The sequence below is a fragment of the Urtica dioica genome, chromosome 3 (genome assembly GCF_054948205.1).
Source record: "Urtica dioica subsp. dioica isolate 48M chromosome 3, U.dioica_male_clone48M_v1_H2, whole genome shotgun sequence".
Lineage (NCBI taxonomy): Eukaryota > Viridiplantae > Streptophyta > Magnoliopsida > Rosales > Urticaceae > Urtica > Urtica dioica.
In genome coordinates this window covers 50,576,651-50,595,643 of record NC_142758.1, presented here as the reverse complement: position 1 = coordinate 50,595,643, position 18,993 = coordinate 50,576,651, and the positions used below count along the sequence as shown (strand labels likewise).

The following is an 18,993-nucleotide window of genomic DNA, read 5'->3' as shown; positions in this document are numbered from 1 at the left end:
GAAGGAGAAGCAGAAGATGAGCACGCTCAAGCTCCGATCTAGAACATCCACGGCGGAGACCGATTAGGGCGTAGAAGTCAACGTCAGCCGGAGAAGCTCCGGCAAGGCGAGATTTCAGGTCCTGAATCTTCACGGCGAGAGCGCAGAGCTTTCCTGGGATCTCGCAGTAGCAGATTCGTCGGCGGCGACGCCATGCCGGACTTGGAAGGCGGCGATCGCGGAGGATCGAGTTGTAGAGGAGCCGGAGATGTTCAAAGTCATGTAGACTTCAGGAAGGCACCGGATCGTCTCGAACAGAGCCGATCTGGTCTCCAACGCCTGGATCGAGCTCGGATCCAAAGCCAGAGTGCACTCAGCCACGAAAGCCTACGAGTCTACTTTTTTTTTTGGAAATATTTGACTGCGAGTCTACTTTTTGTAATTTTTTCTGTGAGTCTACTTTTTTTAATTTCTTCTGTGAGTCTACTTTTTGTAATTTCAACTGCGAGTCTACTTTTTGTAATTTCTTCTGTGAGTCTACTTTTTTTCGAAATATTTGACTGTGAGTCTACTTTGAAATCTGCGTAAGGGTATTTTGGTCCTATTTTTTATCAAAGTGATATCTATGCAACATCTTTTTTCGTCGTGACTCATTTGCAATTTGGAGCCGAGTTTGTGACTTTATGCAAATCTCTCCTATTATATTAGGTGAATGGGCTTTATTTTATTGGTAAAATTGAACAAAGTGGGCTTCGCATAAATTGATTGCAAAGTCAGAGATGTGAAATGGGCTTAGAGTAGCGTGGAAAATTCAAGGCCCGCGAATATGACTTATGAGTAGGATGGAGTCCCGGGGAAGGTGAGATCTGTTTGCGGAAAGGAAGAAATGGGGAAATGGTGGAAGATGACAGCGGCGGCGGCGGTGGTAGGGATAGCGGTGGCGGGGAGAAAGTACGGGATGGAGAAGGATGCGGCGGTTCGGGCGGTGGAGGAGTGGTCGGAGAGGCTGGGCGTGTGGGCGATGCCGGCGTACGTGGCGATGCACACGGCGACGCTGTGCCTGTGCCTGCCGTACGCGGTGCTGCTGGAGGCGGCGGCGTCGCTGGTGTTCGGGTTCTGGAGGGGCGTGGCGTGCGTGTTCGCGGCGAAGGTGTCGGCGGCGTCGGCGTCGTTCCTGGTGGCGCGGGTGGTGCTGCGGCGGTGGACGTGGGCGATGGAGAAGGCGCGCGGGAACAAGTACTTCGGAGTGGTGTGGCGAGGAGTGGAGCGTGACGGCTGGAGGTTCGTGTTGCTGGCGCGCTTCTCGCCGGTGCCGTCGTACGTGATCAACTACTCCCTGGCGGCGACGGAGGTCCGGTTCCTCTTGGACTTCCTGGCCCCCACGGCCCTGGGCTGCCTCCCGATGATCCTCCAGAACGCCTCCCTCGGCAGCCTCGCCGCCGCCTCCTCCCTCTCCTCCTACCTCTTCCCTCTTCTGGGCGTCCTCTCCAGCCTCCTCATCTCCTGGCGGATCAAGACCTACTCCGCTCTTTCCCATTCCATCTAACCATTCTCATTATTTTCTACACACACTTTGTTCCTTCCTAATTGTCTGCCTTAGTGCACGCACACAGTATATTATTGTTCAATCTTGATTCTTTCTCTTCTTTAACAAAACCATTATACACAAGTAAGCATATAATAAAGCAAGCAGGGGCTATATAATTTGAATGCAATGAACACAGTTGAGGTTGAATATGTCTAATTAATTAAGAATGAAAGAGAATTGGAATCAGAAGTTTTCTTTGTGGAAGTCGAACTTGGTGGAGGTGTTGCGGGAGAAGTGGGAGGAGAGGGTGCGGAGCTCCTTGGTGAGGGCGGGGGGCCCGCAGTAGAAGACGCCGACGGTGGAGTGGGGGTGGTGGAGGGCGACGCGCTTGAACACCTGCCGCCACTTGGGCTTGGCGAAGTGGGACTTGACGCGGGTCCCGGACACGACGTCCACGCCGCTCTTGGCGTGGTGCAGGGACTGCAGCATGGCAATGAGGGCGGAGCGGGCGTCCCCCTCCTCGTACACGCTGGTGCAGTAGTTGTGCAGCTCGATCACCCCCTCCCTGTCCGCCTCCGACACGTCGTTCAGGATGCTCTTGAACCACTCGAACGACCCTTGCTCCCGCGTCACCCAGTAGTAGTAGGCCTTGCGCGGGCCCTCTCCGCCCCCCGTGCTCGTGATGATGTCCTTGAGGATGCTCACCATGGGCGTGGCCCCGATCCCCAGCCCCACCAGCACCACCACCTCGTACTTCTTGTAGTCCTGCGCGGGCGCCCCGTACGGCCCGTCGATCATGATCCTCGGGAAGCTCTCCTGTCGCTGAGCCCGCTCCGAGAACACCGTCTTCAGCTGCCGCGTCCAGTCCCCCAGTGTGCGGATGTGGACGCTCAGGTGCTCGTCCCCCGGGGCCGACGTGATGGAGAACGGGTGCCACTCGAACGCCGACACCGCCGAGCAGTTCACAAACATGTACTGCCCGCTCTTGTACCGGAACCCCTGCGGCCGCGTCATGTGCAGCCCCACCACGTTGCCCGGGTACACCGCCACCTTCACGATCTTCACCGCCTTGATGCTGGACCGCAGCGCCCGCATCGCCCTCTCCCCGCCGTACAGCGCCACGGGGACCGCCACGTACATCCAGGTCGTCTTCTCGTACCACGTCTTGGTGAGGTACAGGTGTATCCCGTGCACGATCAGCAGCGCGTACACCACCACAAACAGGTGGTGGGAGTACCAGAAGGCGTTGAAGCCGGTGAGCTTCTTGAGGGGCTTGTAGGGGATGTTGAGCTTGTTGCGCCTGAACCACGGGGTGGCCAGGGTGAAGGCCACGGCCATGAGGGCCACCATGATGAGCCCGGTGACCCCCTCGACCCCCTTCACGAACCACCAGTAGTTCTCGGGCTGGTCGTGGCCGAAGTAGGGGCGCAGGGGCTCGTACTCGTCCTCGGTGGCGGCCAGGATGCGCGGGAAGTCGCACGCCAGGTGGGCCCCGGCGTGGAGCGCGACGCCGAGGACGATGGCGGCGGCGATGACCTTGTGGAAGTTGAGGTTGTCGTCGAAGGGGACGGCGAGGGAGAGGCGGGTGTGGTTGCGCAGCCAGGTGATGGTGTTGCGGCACACGGGGAAGAGGATGAGGGCCATGTTGAACTTGAGGGTCTCGGCCCCCCCTTTGGCCACGCACACGCAGTACCCCATCACCCCGAACGCCGCCGACCGGTTGCGGTACTGCACAAACTTCCACGCAAACAGCCCCGCCACGATGCACGCCCACAACGCCACCACCCAGATGCGCTGCCAGTTGTCGTAGCCCCAGTACTTGAGGTTCACCCACCCTCGCCGCACCACATTCCTCTCCACGCTCGGCTTCAGCTTCTGGCTCAGCATTTGGCTCAGAAGCCGGCTGTCCGTCACCCGCACCGACTGGTGCGGTGCCTGCAGAAGCAGCATCTCCAGGTTGTGGACCTATAACATCACATTCATGTCATTTATGAGACCATACAACGTACGTAATGTGAGAGAGCGAAACAGTGTGTTAATTACCATGATGTAACCGTGCTTTTCCGGGTCGAGTTCTTCCATGATGAGGGCCGCGTATTCCTCCGCCTGCTTCTGAATCGTAGACAGTTTGTTGGCGGAAGCGCTCAGGCTGATGATCTGATAACCACGTCATCATGTTAATAAATAATGATATGAAAAGAAAATAAGAATAAAAAAGAGGCGGCTAATTGAGCTAATTACCTCTTTGACCTCCTCTTCAGTGATCCTGCCATCAGCGTCTTGGTCCACCCTGTACCAAACATTCACCACTAAATCAGTGTTCTCGCAATGAATGAATGAACGAATGTTAAAAAAAGACCATATATATATATATATATATATATGGTGAGTGCGGTAGGTAATAAGGAAAATGTAAAGGAGGGCTTACATGTCAAAGAAAGTCTGGAGCCTGGAGTCAAAGCTTTCGTCCGAGATGAGCTCCCAAAAGTCAAGAAGCTGGGCTTTGCTGATGGAGTCGGCGGTGATGTTCCTCCTGCGCGCCAGAGCCCGGAACAGCTCCCCCGCAAACTCATTCGAGTCCTTGTTCATCCCTGCAACACCACATCATCATCATCAACATACATGTATATATGTACATATTCAGGAATCTGATGTAGAAAGGATATATATGAGCAATACATACCGATGCACTCTCCGAAGAGAGAGGAGGGAAGAAGGCCGTTGGAGTTGGCGGTGAGACGGTCGAAGCGGGCGTCGACGTCGGGCCAGGCGTTGGAGTTGGCAGCGATGAACTTGAGGCCCTTGAGGGCGTGGGCCGCGGCCGACTTGGTGCGGTCGTAGCGCCTCCCGGACGGGGCCCGCCTCGAGGTCAGCTTCTTCAGCTCCTGGGAGATCTGCCTGAAGCTGCGTCTCACGGACCCGCGCTTCCCCAGCAGAGAGAAATCGGGATCCTCCGCGGCGGCTTGCACGCTGTGGAGCGCCACGGAGGAGTCGTCTCTGATGTCGAGAGTGATCTCCACGTACGCTTCGTCCGTCGATCTCACGCTGCCCACGCTCATCAGAGGACCGCTCGATGATCTCGCCTTCTCCTCATCGCCACCTCCTTCTTCCGGCCAGTTCACCTTCCTCAATTCTTCGCTCTTATTCATCCCAAATAATTAGTATATATATATATATATATATATCCACCTAATTACTTGATTCTATGTTTACGTACGGACCAAAGTACTCTCCTTATAAATTATAACTCTTTGCACCTCCTTCCTGTATTAATATGCTGTTTTAGAGAGAGAAGGAAGAAGAAGAAGAAGAAGAAGAAGAAGAAGAAGAAGATGAAGATGATGAAGATAATGTGTAAAGAGAGAGATAGAATAAGTAAAATGGGTTGAAAAATATCAACGAGATATATACATATATAATATGGTGGGACGCGGGTGGGATGAAAAATGACAAAAAGACGATGGCTACCACTCTTATGTCAACAATAGTAAATTTTGAAGTTTCTAAAATTATAACCATACAAATATATATAGAATGCTATCCAATTCCAAAGTCAAAGTCAGTGAGGCTCTGTATTGTATTCTGTTTTCATACGCAACAAATAAATCAGAAAGTTGTAGGAAACTAAGCTACAACGGTCAAACGCGATCGAACGACCATGCAGCCCTAGACCTAAAAGCCCCTAAGCCCTGCCTTCTTCTAATTACTTTCTCCAACAACAATTATTGTTGTCGCATAATTCTAACTTGCTTGCATTTTCATAGGAATTATCAGAAAGGTCTATAAAAGTTGCGCATTTGTGGTGTGCGTTACTAAATTGCAAAATCAAAATTCAATTAGGCATTAAGTAGACTCATGTTCAAGTTAAGCATAAACGACACAACTTCTTAATATTTACTTTGAAACAATATCAGACATTTTACTATTTGTTCATGTTTAATCCTGAAAATATGTTTTTTAAGGTTCGTTGAGTCTCTTTTAACATTAGTTTTATAATAAATACAATATAATTATTATTATTTTATATTATCTTTTAATAGAGCAGGTCAAAGCACTTTGATATTTTAAATCTACTCTAGCGAAAGTTGGAATTTGTTGACCATGGTATGAACTTTTAAATATAAAAACTATATTAATGATGAATAATAAACGAAGAAGCTTTTTTTTTTAAATCGAACTGGAAGGAAGTCGTGTATGAAAATGAAGACATACTAATACTATATATTATATGATGTCATTTAATAAAATTGAGGAATATGGGTTGACTGTTCCAACACATAAAACATTTTTTTATAACATTAGTCTAACCACACTATTCACCTCATTCATACACGCCGCAAGAGGCGGCGTGTCAAATATTGTTTTCTTTTTTTAAAATGATTATTATTGCGGTTGTAGACACTCGTAAGACACGGTAATTACTACTTACTAGTACTATTAAGGAATTGTTATTTGAAATTAATACAAGAAAGAAATATTTCATTTTTTAAGAATTATGATTTGAATAGTAGAGACTATATGATACGTACGGAGTATTTTGAGCTTGGAAAACAATAAATATTTTGTTCCAAAGGCAAGTGAATGAGAATGGGTTGTTGAATGTGGGATTGGCTAACGCGCTTTGTGTCAAATAATTCAACTCTCAGACTTGGTATGGTCTTTCTATATACGCAGAAGAAAGACGTGCCCTATTTTTTCCATTGACCACCAATAATAAAGCATGCACATGCAATGTGAGATCATCAACCATTACTCCACCCAAAACCAAAAGTATTTGCCACTCGTTCCACAGTGCAAACTGTACTAAGAAACTTGTTTAAGAGGGGAAAAGCGCATTACAATAATTTTGAAACCCAACTATGATTAAATAAATAAGTGTCGAGATTCCTATGTAATACAAAATCATGTAGCATTCTGAATGTGATGCCTTATTAGTCCCCGCTCTTCATCCAAAACAAACTTGGCTCTAGAAAAGTGAGTGCTCGTAAAGAAAGGCTTCAGATCGTAGATCTCGTGTTCCTGTGCCTGTACAACATTGTTGAAACCAAAGTCAGAAGAAGCGTATAAAGTGCAGCGAAGAAACACTCTGAACGTGTTGCGTAGCTTACCTTGCTCCGCAAATCCTCTACTTTCACATCGATATGGCTACGGCCTGAAGCAGAACCGGACACAATTTCTTCGAAATGCAGAGCATTCTTCACTAGCTCTCGCAGAAGATACAGAAGCAGCTCATTGAAATCCTTCTTAAAGGTCATATACTTTCGGAAGCTCTGCGAAAACACATGAGCAATTTTGGTTGGTTAGATGGGACAGGAATGAAGGGAAAGTAAGAAGTGGTGGTGGTACCTTGTGGAGAGCTTTCTGGACACCAAACTTCTGAGTGGAGATGAAAGAGTCGAGCAAGACGCGGATGGCCATGTCGACGTCCTCTTGAGTGACGTGCTGCCGCAGATGCATTCTCGCGTGCGCTTCCGACGTCCGTATCATCGACTCTATGTGCCTCACTGCTATCGGCACTCCTTGCCCGTGCTACACCACACAACATCTCTTACTCACTCTCAATTCATTCATCCAATTATATTATCATCTCATCTATATATATATACGTATTCCTTACCGAGGATTCTCTTCGCAACTCTGCATAAACATGCGTTAGCTTCTCCATGTCAGCATCGTGCAACCTTGGGAACACGTTCAGCTTCGCGTACGTAATATACTTCTTCAGCATATCTTGAGGAATTATCTGAGTAAACACAAGAACAGTTATGAGCAGATAGCTACAAAGACACAGCAAGCCATCAAGCGAGATATATACCTCTGTGTCTGTTGCATAGTCATCCTCTGGGGCTTCGCCAAAGGATTTGTCGTCCATCGTGCCTCCCTTGGCTTGCGATTTGAAATGGCTGTCCACTACGAACTTTGCAAGCATTTCATCTGCCACCGGATCCACCACATCCTGCGATTTTGCTTCCATGTCAGCACCGAAATACAAGTCTTTGAGTGTAATATAAGCAAGGGCAACAGTTTGAGACAGATAATACCTTCACCACGCAGAGCACGTCAAACCGAGAGATGATGGGATCCGTCAATTCAACGTTTTGTGTGAACGTTTTCGAGGAATCGTATCTAAAACACAAACACAAGCACATAAAAAAAATAAGAGTCTGTGGTGAAAGCTGGCCTTGGAGAGAAGTGATTGGGTTGCATACCTTCCTCCGATGGGATTTGCAGCGGCAATGACAGAGCAGCGTGCTTGGAGGGAAGTGACGATGCCAGCCTTGGAGATGCTGATGCTCTGCTGCTCCATGGCCTCGTGGATACTCACGCGATCCTGGTCGTTCATCTTGTCAAACTCGTCGATCAGACAGATGCCCTTGTCCGCGAGAACGAGGGCCCCGCCTTCGAGGGTCCACTCCCTCGTGACTGGGTCCTTGTGCACCGCTGCCGTGAGCCCCACCGCCGAAGCTCCTTTACCCGTCGTGTACACCGCTCTCTGCCCAGTCTTCTCGACATACCTGAACTCACGCATCAAAAACACACATCAATATCAACCTGCCTCGCCTGACTATACAAACTCTGACCCGCCTCATTCTTACTTGAGAAACTGCGATTTGGCTGTCCCCGGATCACCAAGAAGGAGCACGTTTATGTCCCCTCGCAGTCGGTGCTTCCCCTCCACGTTCTTCTCTTGCCCTCCAAACATGGCCAGCGCTATCGCAGTCTTAATGTCTTCGTGGCCGTAGATTGACGGAGCTATCGACTTGACGATCTGAACCAAAAAACCACAGTGAAGGGAGAGCAGCAAGCATAATGTAAACGGAGATGTTTAAGCTCATACCCTTTCTCCTATCCTGGGGTCTCTAGCGAGCTTCTCGATCTCGTCCTTGTCTTCCTTGGTAAGCTTGTAGGCGGAGAAGAGGTCCTGTTTCTTGGTGACATAGTTTGCTTCGACGACGGTGGCGAAGACAGGGAAGCCGTTCTTGGTGTTCAAAGAGAAGTCGAAGTTATTGGTATAAATGCCGGTGACTTCCTGCGCAATCGAAGCACAAGTGAGTGAGTGAACGAGCATGTAAAGAAGAGAAGAATAAGCAGAAGAATGGTACGATTTCTTCGCCGGGGCGGGCACAGTCGATGAGGTCGTTGAGGAGGATGACCTCCTTGTAGCGGGGGAGGCGGCCGGCGGGGACGATGCCGGGGCTCTCCTGGAGGGTGAGCTTCTGGTAGTTTCGGTAGATGGTCTGGTCGACGTTGAGGGAGAAGGGCCCGCGGGACTGGCAGTCGGGGCAGGAGCCGACGCGGATCTCGGAGTGGGAGTTCTGGAAGAAGGGGCCCAGCACGGCCCCGCACTTGGAGCAGTCGAACTTGACCTGCTGGAGCTGGGGGAAGACGCCGGAGCGGCGCGTGACGACGCCGCCGATGCGCACCATGGTGTTGAGGTGGATCTGCCGGATGTTGCGGATCTGGTCGAACACCGGCAGGTTGGCGATGCGCACGTGGATGCTGCCCTGGATGTGCCTGTAGTTCGGGTGCAGCCGCAGCACCACCTTCTGCGCCACCTCCTCCATCACCTCCAGCACCGACGCCGGCGCGTCCGCCAGCCATATCGCTATGTTCGGGTGGATGTATATGAACTGCTTGTAGTCTATCTCCAAGCTGCACTTGTTCGCTGTCCAAATTCCCACAATTCCCACAATTTCAATTCCCCACACAATTTTTTTCATTTCCAAATTCAGCATTCTACTAACCTGACACCATCTCGTTGATCAGCCTCACGTACTCGAACTCTCCGTTCTCCTTCTCGTACTTGGGATTCACGTACGTCACCAGAAACTCGCGGAACTTCTTGGCGATGAACCTGCGCACTTCGTCGCGGGTGACCCACTCGCGCAGAGTGCCCTGCACGCGGTACATCTCGAAGTCGGCGTCGGAGCCCTCGTCGTCGTCCGCGTCGGAGCCCTCGTCGTCGTCGCCGTCGGTGGAGGCGGCGGCGGCGCGAGGCCTCTTGGAGGGGCGGGGTTCGGCGTCGTCGGTGTCAGTGTCGGGGTCGCGCAGCAGATGGGGGAGCTTGCGAGAGGGGAGGCGCTCGCCGTCGCGGTGGTCGAGCTCCTGCTCGGCGGCGATGCGGTCGGCCATGATCTGGTCGAGATCGCGGTCGTCGTCCAGAGACTCGTCCAGCCCAACAGACTCGTAGCGGTCGTTGTCGTCCATGCGCCGGTAGTCGTTCAGGAAGTTGTCGTTGTACAGATCCTCGCCCTCTTCCTCCTCCTCCGCCGCCATCGCCTCGTCTTCCGGGAGCACCGCCGGGTCCACGTCAGCCTCATCGCTCGTGTGCGGCAGCTGGTCTGTGTTGAATCCCCCGCCAGATGTCGGCGTTTCCGGCGTCGACGGCGAATTCGCAGACATCTCAGACGATTTCTCTCTCTCTCTCTCTCTCTCTCTCTCTCTCTCTCTCTCTCTCTCTCTCTCTCTCTCTCTTCTCTTCGCGTCGCCTCGCTCTGTCTCTCTCCTCCCTCTCTGTGTTATTCCCCTTTGCCTATAAACCCTCGGCTCCAACCCCCCGCTTTTTGGCGGGAACGTTTCCCGCCAACGATACCGCTTCTTTTCGGCCTCTTAACTGAGTAAAAAGGCCCGATCCAATTTATCAGACCTGACCCAATGATTGGGCTTAGCCCATAAGCCGGTCATGAAAAAGACCGGTAAGGTGTACTAAATAATTCTATATAATATTGGGAAATTGCTCTAAATAGGAGTAAATAAAAGGCTTTTTACTTTTTTGGACTTTTTTTCAAAAAGGTCACAAATAGGACTTGGTAATTAATTTTGATTTATGTAATTACCCTTTTACCCCCGTGAATATTAAAATTTAAATAAAAAATGTTACTATTTTATTAATGACCGGATTTATTACCTTGCCTCCACGTCACCTTCCTCTTCATTTACCTTGCCTCCACGTCACCTTCCTCTTCATTTCTTCATTGACCGAGTTTAACCAGAAGAGAGAGAGAGAGAGTGAGAGCGAGCGACAAAAAAAAAAACCGTCCAACTTCCTTAACCAAATCGTCTCGATTTGTTTTTCAAACTCCATAATCTCTTCGTCACTCTCGTCCATTCTTCGCCCAAGAAATGAAGATAAAGAACAAGTCGCCGACCAAACGCCCCCCTAAAGTTCCAAAACCAAACCCTAAAAAGAGGAGTCTTCCTCAATCATCGGCTGAAACTCCACCTCCAGTGACGCATGCATCCCCGCGTCGGAGTCCACGCGTGACTTTTGGCTCGGAGTCACCAATGCAAAACTCCCCGGCGAAGAAATGGAAGAAGGTTCTTGCGCCGCCGAAGAAGAAGAGGAAGGTGGTTCTTGAGTCGCCTTCAAATTCTGACTCCTCTGTTCCTTGTACATCCGAGAGACATCAGAAGGTGAGTTTTTTTACTTGCATGTTAATTTTGTGTTGATTATGTGTGGATTTTGTGTTGATTCATGGGTTTGCATGTTTATTGTGTGTTTCATGTAACTGTTAGTTTGACAAAAGTGTTCATTTTTTACGTTATTGGGGATTATGTGTGTATTTTGTAAGAAAATTAGATTTTTCTAGGCTTGCTCATATTAGATGTAGGTTCTATGAATTGTTTTGTGTCACACATTTCTGGGTATCGTGATAATTGTGTCATGAAATTTATGGATTTCTGTGACAATTGTGTCACGAAATATATGGGTTTCGTGACACCTATGTGACGAAATTTCTGGGTATCGTGACAACTATATCACGAATTTCTGGGTATCGTGACAACTATGTCACGATACCCTGAAATTCGTGACACAATTGTAGCGAACCCCATAAATTTCGTGACATAGGTGTCACGAAACCCTAAAAATGTCGTGACACAATTATCACGAAACGCAGAAGTTTCGTGACACAAGAGTCACGAAACCCAGAAATGTCGTGACACAATTGTCACGAAAACCACAATGTTTATGTGTTTAATGTTCCAACTCATATGTGTTTAATGTTTTAACTTTTATGTGTTTAATGTTGTAATTTTTAGGGTTTCATACGAAGGATAAAAGAAGATGAAATAGAGTCCGGCTACTCGTTCAACTTCCATGGGAACTTGGACGATTTCGAAAAGGAGACCGGCATGACCGCCAACCAAAAAGACTTATTCAAAAAGACGTGTTTTGGGCAGTTTCTAGACATGCCCTTGATAACAAAATCGTCCAGAATAATAAGTCATTTGGTGTTGAGATCTGGTTATTATGATGAGGCCGGTGCATCTAACGATTCTCTGGTCATGGAGATTGGTGGAAGACCCCGCGAGTTCACCAAAGAGCACTTTTCCCTGATCACAGGGTTAAGATTCAGCGAAAACTACGCAGAACAACCACGGTACGCTAATGTGGTTGAGGGAGGGCTATACAATGTCACCTTCTGTAATGGTGCTCTTTGCCGGAAAAGGGCCAACATTGGTGCAGTCCTTGAGAGTAGCCACGAATGGCCAGATGAGAGGAGGGTGAGACTACTCCTCCTCCACTTTCTGTACAATGTTCTCTTGGCGGCCGAGAAGACCGTCAACCTCCCCTGCGATAGCTACATCAAAATGGTGGATGACCCGGTTGTTTTCAACAACTACCCATGGGGAGACGTCGCCTGGAACTTCTTTCTAGGTTCTATCGTGGGCTTTGTGAGCAAGGCCAAGACCATCAAGGAGGGTAAGAACCCAAAACTCCACCTGCCGGGTTTCGTGCTCCCACTCCAGATATGGGGTTACGAGTGCATCCCACGATTCGTGGAGCTGGAGTTCGCCTCAATACTCGTTGCCGACGCAACGCCGCTGATGAGGCGTTGGGCTACTAAATCAGGGAAGGTCTTGGAGTCCCAACTACAAAAGATTCGATTCCAAGAGGTATGAATATGATTGATAAGAATATGTACATTTAATTAAATTTTGATTAACTTCGGACCTCTTCCAGATCGAATTCAAGCCGATCGGTGGTGAGGTAGAGTCTGCGAAAACTGCGAGGACTGTTGTGAGCCCTTCTGAGAAGAGGGGGAAGAAGAAAAAAGAAGACATTGTTGCATCATCATCAATTGAGGTAATGGTTTCTTAAGTAAAGTAAATTCGTGATTTTATGGCACGAGTATACGTGATGTCGTGACATCTACGTCACGAAAGTATGTCACGAATATAATTGATTTCGTGACTTGTATGTCACGAAAATACTTAATTTCGTGATTCTATTCTCATACAAAATTATTTGTACATTGCAGATACGCATGTCCGCAATGGAAAAGGATCTGAAACATTTCAGAATTGAGTTTCTTGAGTGGAAGAAGCAGTTTTCCACTGAAATGCGATCCATTTCAGAAACCTTGAAAGAGGTTCTGGACAAGCAACAATCTCAGGATGATGATTTTGTCAACCTCCAGAAATATGAGGAGGAGGTGACGGAGAAGCAAGGAGAAGAAGAAGAGAACAAGGAAGAGGAAAAGGACAAAGAAGAAGTGAAGGACAAAGAAGATGAGAAGGACAAAGAAGAGAACAAGGGAGAGGAGAAGGACAAAGAAGAGGAGAATGACAAAGAAGAGGAGAAGGAAGAAGTAGTTGTGGACAAATCAAATGAGTTGGAGAACAAAGAAGCCGAGAAAAATGATGAAGATCAGCCATCTATTGGAGGCCAATGTAAAGAAGATGATCTGCAGAAGAAAAAAGATGATAGTGAAGACGACGAAGACGGTGGGAGAGGTCCTGAAGATGAAGGGCCAAAAGAAGTAGACAGGAACCAAACGCACGCTGATGGCGGCGAGGACCAGACCCAAGCCGGCGAGGACCAGGCCCGAGCTGAAGAGACCCAGGAGTCTAAAACGCCTGTGCGACGTCCAGAGGCGGCTGATGAGGTCTGTTCCTCGTTGTTGAAGATGCCTGGAAAGCTCATAATGATTTCATCATCTGATGAAAAGCCTACTCGCCATAGGAGGGCGCCAGCGGTCTTCACACCGACACCCGCGCCGGCTGTGTTTACGAGGTTCACACGACCACTTCGGCCACCGTCAGTCTATCCATTCTCCTACCCTAAAGACGAGATTTCTGTGGGAGATATTGCAGCAATGGCTAAATGGATTAAAGTTGGTCTTAAATCGAATCACAAAAATGCGTAAGTATCTTTCTCCTTCTTACATATATTGTCTGGTAATTTTAAATAAAAATGAGATCTAATACTTGTGATTTTTCAGCAGTCCGAAGTACAAGTCACCAGAAGAAGATTTATCTCCCTCGTTCCATTTTACGGTGGTTGAGATTACATCGAAGACGTGGTTTTACTCTTTGTGGACCCCGGTTGAGTGGCTTACGGGAGAGGTACGTCCGCTCAACCAGGTTTTTTAGAGCCAGGGATGACAAACACCACTGCACTTCGTGACGTTTTTTGTTTTTTGTTTGTGTCAATGTAAATAGATAAAACCATGATTTTTCTAGCTTTGTTGTGACCTGTTTTTTATTTGGTTTTTTGAACTTCATGTAATAAATTCTATATGTCGTGACACTGAATTTCTGAACCTGGATTTATTTGTTGTGACCTGTTTTTTATTTGGTTTTTTGAACTTCATGTAATAGTCAACTGCATTTATTTGTTGTTAATATTTAGTACGTGACAACATTGTCACCAGAAACTGTGTTGTTGTCACCACATGAAGATAAGAATCTGGTGACAATATTATCACGAAGTGAACACTTATATGTCACTGATTTCTGTGAATTTTTTATTTTGCAGCATATGGACGTCATTTTCTACTACTTGAGAAAGAAGGGGAAGTATGGAAATGTCCGAAAGCCGTTTACGACAACCAACTCGTACTTTCTACCAATGCTCACCCGATGCCATGATGCTTGGTCCAAAGCGAAGAACAAGGACGTGTTTGATTGGACGGACCATTTAGTTGTGCTTGACTACATAACTGCCGAAAAACAAACAGGTTTTGCAAACACTCCATGGGCAGATGTTAACACTATCTACGTCCCTGTCCATGTGCCGGACCACTGGCTCCTTGTCGTAATTTCCCTAAGCCGTAGAGCGCTAACAATATACGACTCTATGGACTCGAAGTATGCACGCAATGTTCGTGATAGCATACAGATGATGGCGGATTTTATCCTCATTGTGTTGGCCGTCGTCGGTTTGGGAGATGGCAACTCGGAGCCATTTAAAATAGTAATAGCGCCTATGCCACAACAATCCAATGGGTAAGATCTCTTCTCATATCATGTTCTATTTTGATGTATATTTAATACTAGTAAGCAACCATGAACAGGGGAGACTGTGGCATGTTTTGCGTAAAGGCCGCCGAATTTATGATCCATGGGATTCCGGTGAGTAGTTTGCATCAAGACAATATTTCCATGTACAGAAAGAAGATGGCAACCGAGTTGTACAAGCACGGGGCATTAAAGATGGCAAACAATGTTGAGTCAGACGAAGAGAATTGAAAGTAGGAGAAGCGATTAGTGATCCAAACTTTTTAAATAGGGTGAAGTGTATTGTTTTGGAATGTCTTTGTGATGGCGGTGTGACTCTTAATTCTCCTTTGTAGAATTTGTGTGACAAGGTCGTCACTAAGACATGGTCTATGTTTTATAAGTACGTATAGGGGCCAGTAAATTATTAAATATGTAACTCTATACTCTTTTGGATGTGATTATATGAAATACAATTCATATGATTTATATGAAAAAAGGGGATTTCGTTACTTCTCTGTCACGAACAGTGGCAACTTCGTTACTTCCCTGTCACGAAAAAGGGGCACTTCGTGACGTTCCTGTCACGAATATTGTGCACTTCGTGACGTTACTGTCACGAAAAATGGGGATTTCGTGACGTTCATGTCACGAAAAATGTGGATTTCGTGACGTTCCTGTCACGAATATTGTGCACTTCGTGACGTTCTTATCACGAAAAATGGGGATTTCGTGACGTTCCTGTCACGAAAAATGGGGGCTTCGTGACGTTCCTGTCACGAAAAATGGGGATTTCGTGACGTTCCTGTCACGAAAATGAAGTCTTCAAGTCACGAAACGGTACGTTTTCGTGACATACCAGTCACGAAATTGTTCCCTTTGATGGAATTTAATGAGAAATCTCTTCTTCTTTTCATTAAATCCGTCGTAGGGGATAAATGGTTGTTATGAATATTAAAATGATAAAATTTGAAAAATAAATGGACAGCCGTTCTACTTACCTAGAATATCAAGAAAATATGAGAATGATAAATGGTAAGTGAGTTCTACTTACCTAGAACATCTTGACGAGCTAATGTGTTTTGTATCGTGAAGTGTTGTTGACATACATTCATTTGTCCCATTTCATTTCATCATCTCAAAGGGACAGAATTTAAAGTACTCTAATAAACATATAAACATAGGTAAATGAGGTTGAACGTCATGTCGTCCGACATGTCGATTTCAACTCTAATTTATCCTTAATGTTGGAATTTTTTTATTAATAGCGTTCGTAGTCCTCCCAAAACAACTCATTTAAGAGTCTATAAGATGTCATGACGTTCATGTCACGAAAAAGGGGCACTTCGTGACGTTCCTGTCACGAATATTGTGCACTTCGTGACGTTACTGTCACGAAAAATGGGGATTTCGTGACGTTCATGTCACGAAAAATGTGGATTTCGTGACGTTCTTGTCACGAATATTGTGCACTTCGTGACGTTCTTATCACGAAAAATGGGGATTTCGTGACGTTCCTGTCACGAAAAATGGGGGCTTCGTGACGTTCCTGTCACGAAAAATGGGGATTTCGTGACGTTCCTGTCACGAAAATGAAGTCTTCAAGTCACGAAACGGTACGTTTTCGTGACATACCAGTCACGAAATTGTTCCCTTTGATGGAATTTAATGAGAAATCTCTTCTTCTTTTCATTAAATCCGTCGTAGGGGATAAATGGTTGTTATGAATATTAAAATGATAAAATTTGAAAAATAAATGGACAGCCGTTCTACTTACCTAGAATATCAAGAAAATATGAGAATGATAAATGGTAAGTGAGTTCTACTTACCTAGAACATCTTGACGAGCTAATGTGTTTTGTATCGTGAAGTGTTGTTGACATACATTCATTTGTCCCATTTCATTTCATCATCTCAAAGGGACAGAATTTAAAGTACTCTAATAAACATATAAACATAGGTAAATGAGGTTGAACGTCATGTCGTCCGACATGTCGATTTCAACTCTAATTTATCCTTAATGTTGGAATTTTTTTATTAATAGCGTTCGTAGTCCTCCCAAAACAACTCATTTAAGAGTCTATAAGATGTCATGACGTTCCTGTCACGAAAAAGGGGCACTTCGTGACGTTCCTGTCACGAATATTGTGCACTTCGTGACGTTACTGTCACGAAAAATGGGGATTTCGTGACGTTCATGTCACGAAAAATGTGGATTTCGTGACGTTCCTGTCACGAATATTGTGCACTTCGTGACGTTCTTATCACAAAAAATGGGGATTTCGTGACGTTCCTGTCACGAAAAATGGGGGCTTCGTGACGTTCCTGTCACGAAAAATGGGGATTTCGTGACGTTCCTGTCACGAAAATAAAGTCTTCAAGTCACGAAACGGTACGTTTTCGTGACATACCAGTCACGAAATTGTTCCCTTTGATGGAATTTAATGAGAAATCTCTTCTTCTTTTCATTAAATCCGTCGTAGGGGATAAATGGTTGTTATGAATATTAAAATGATAAAATTTGAAAAATAAATGGACAGCCGTTCTACTTACCTTGAATATCAAGAAAATATGAGAAGGATAAATGGTAAGTGAGTTCTACTTACCTAGAACATCTTGACGAGCTAATGTGTTTTGTATCGTGAAGTGTTGTTAACATACATTCATTTGTCCCATTTCATTTCATCATCTCAAAGGGACAGAATTTAAAGTACTCTAATAAACATATGAACATAGGTGAATGAGGTTGAACGTCATGTCGTCCGACATTTCGTTTTCAACTCTAATTTCTCCTTAATGTTGGAATTTTTTTATTAATAGCGTTGGTAGTCCTCCCAAAACAACTCATTTAAGAGTCTAGAAGGGAATGTCATGACGTTCCTGTCACGCAAAATAGTGATCTCGTGACGTTCCTGTCACGAAAAATGGGGACTTCGTGACGTTCCTGTCACGAAACATGGGGACTTCGTGACGTTCCTGTCACGAAAACTGGGGACTTCGTGACGTTCCCGTCACGAAACATGGGGAATTCGTGACGTTCCTGTCACGAAAAATGGGGATTTCGTGACGTTCCCGTCACGAAACATGGGGATTTCGTGACGTTCCCGTCACGAAACATGGGGATTTCGTGACGTTCCTGTCACGAAAATGAAGTTTTCAAGTCACGAAACGGTACGTTTTCGTGACATACCAGTCACGGAATTAAAATCAAAACATTAAAACATTAAAACATTGTAAATATTGAGTACCTCATCTCGAACTACATTTTATTTCTTTCCGTCAACCCCCCTTTGGCAAGCCGGCAAATCTTTATGGTCTTCGATAATAGCTCCCTTTGATTTCAAAAATTCCTCCCAATTCTCGCCGAATATTTCTTCAAGAACGGAGTTAGCCATCAAAACCGGAGATTTGTAATCCTCACCTGCATGCATCTCTACATACTCGTTGTATTCAGCGTCGCTCATGTCATGACGCTTCTTTAATTTCCTGGGAGGGCGCGGATATGGAATCATGTAATATCTCGCGGTCGAGTTTCTACTTCCTGAAGGCATCTCCGACGTCTCATTCACCGTCGACACCTTTTTACTCGAATCGCTTCCCTTCGTCGTTGGATCTTTAGCGTCCATTTCACCGTTAGACTCTTTCGAACAATATTATCAGTTTGATCTGAGGTAAATATTTAAGGTCGGATAAATATGAGGATTCCTTACCTAACTTTTGTACGTAAATGCTAAAATAAATTTTCTTACCTAACTTCCAAAGTTAGTTGTTCAGTAAATTTGGATCTGTCCGGTTTCTCCTTCCGAAGATGCAAGTAACATTTCAAACTTAGGTCGGAGTCAATACTTACTGGGGGTACCGACCCTTCTGTCTCATAAGAAACACGGAGGACTTGATTTTTAGGTGAGCGATTGAGCGTGGCATACAATAGCTGCATAAACACCTCGTACGTTGCTTTTGCCGGTATTAAGATTCCCACTGCACACCCAGGGCCAGCCTCGTATCGTTCATGTTTCACCCATCTACCGCTATGCTTGACGAAGGTATGAATGTCTTTCATAACTACAAATAGTGGAGATAAAGTCACATTAAATTATTTTCTCATAAAACTTTATTATATGCGCAGATATATAGTAAGCACTTGAATCCATATTATATAATATCGTTCATATTTTTTCATTGCAGACTTTAGTTTCGTGACAATAGTGTCACGAAATAATTTAATTTCGTGACAATAGTGTCACGAAATAATTTAATATCGT

General features: G+C 46.2%; 3 protein-coding genes across 3 annotated transcripts; 1 reads left to right on the top strand and 2 right to left on the bottom strand.

The window, feature by feature from the left end:
* The first annotated feature begins 687 nt into the window (after positions 1 to 687).
* On the top strand, positions 688 to 1,613 carry LOC149403651 (SNARE associated Golgi protein family). Its single transcript, XM_089609502.1, has one exon. It carries the CDS (start codon positions 866 to 868, stop codon positions 1,523 to 1,525), a length of 660 nt encoding a protein of 219 aa, XP_089465628.1. The 5' UTR covers positions 688 to 865; the 3' UTR covers positions 1,526 to 1,613.
* On the bottom strand, positions 1,597 to 4,905 carry RBOHD (respiratory burst oxidase homolog D). The gene is made up of 5 exons (XM_089609497.1): positions 4,191 to 4,905; positions 3,936 to 4,098; positions 3,749 to 3,797; positions 3,551 to 3,664; positions 1,597 to 3,472 (listed from the first exon to the last, which is right to left on the bottom strand). The coding sequence occupies exons 1-5, from the start codon at positions 4,654 to 4,656 to the stop codon at positions 1,751 to 1,753; spliced, it is 2,514 nt and encodes an 837-aa protein (XP_089465623.1). The 5' UTR covers positions 4,657 to 4,905; the 3' UTR covers positions 1,597 to 1,750.
* A 1,318-nt stretch (positions 4,906 to 6,223) lies between these two features.
* Positions 6,224 to 9,968, bottom strand: MCM2 (minichromosome maintenance (MCM2/3/5) family protein). Its single transcript, XM_089609496.1, has 11 exons — positions 9,253 to 9,968; positions 8,611 to 9,173; positions 8,346 to 8,537; positions 8,104 to 8,276; positions 7,717 to 8,022; positions 7,549 to 7,633; positions 7,323 to 7,463; positions 7,125 to 7,250; positions 6,854 to 7,036; positions 6,616 to 6,777; positions 6,224 to 6,532 (listed from the first exon to the last, which is right to left on the bottom strand). Exons 1-11 carry the CDS (start codon positions 9,908 to 9,910, stop codon positions 6,410 to 6,412), a joined length of 2,712 nt encoding a protein of 903 aa, XP_089465622.1. The 5' UTR covers positions 9,911 to 9,968; the 3' UTR covers positions 6,224 to 6,409.
* Between the last annotated feature and the right edge of the window lie 9,025 nt (positions 9,969 to 18,993).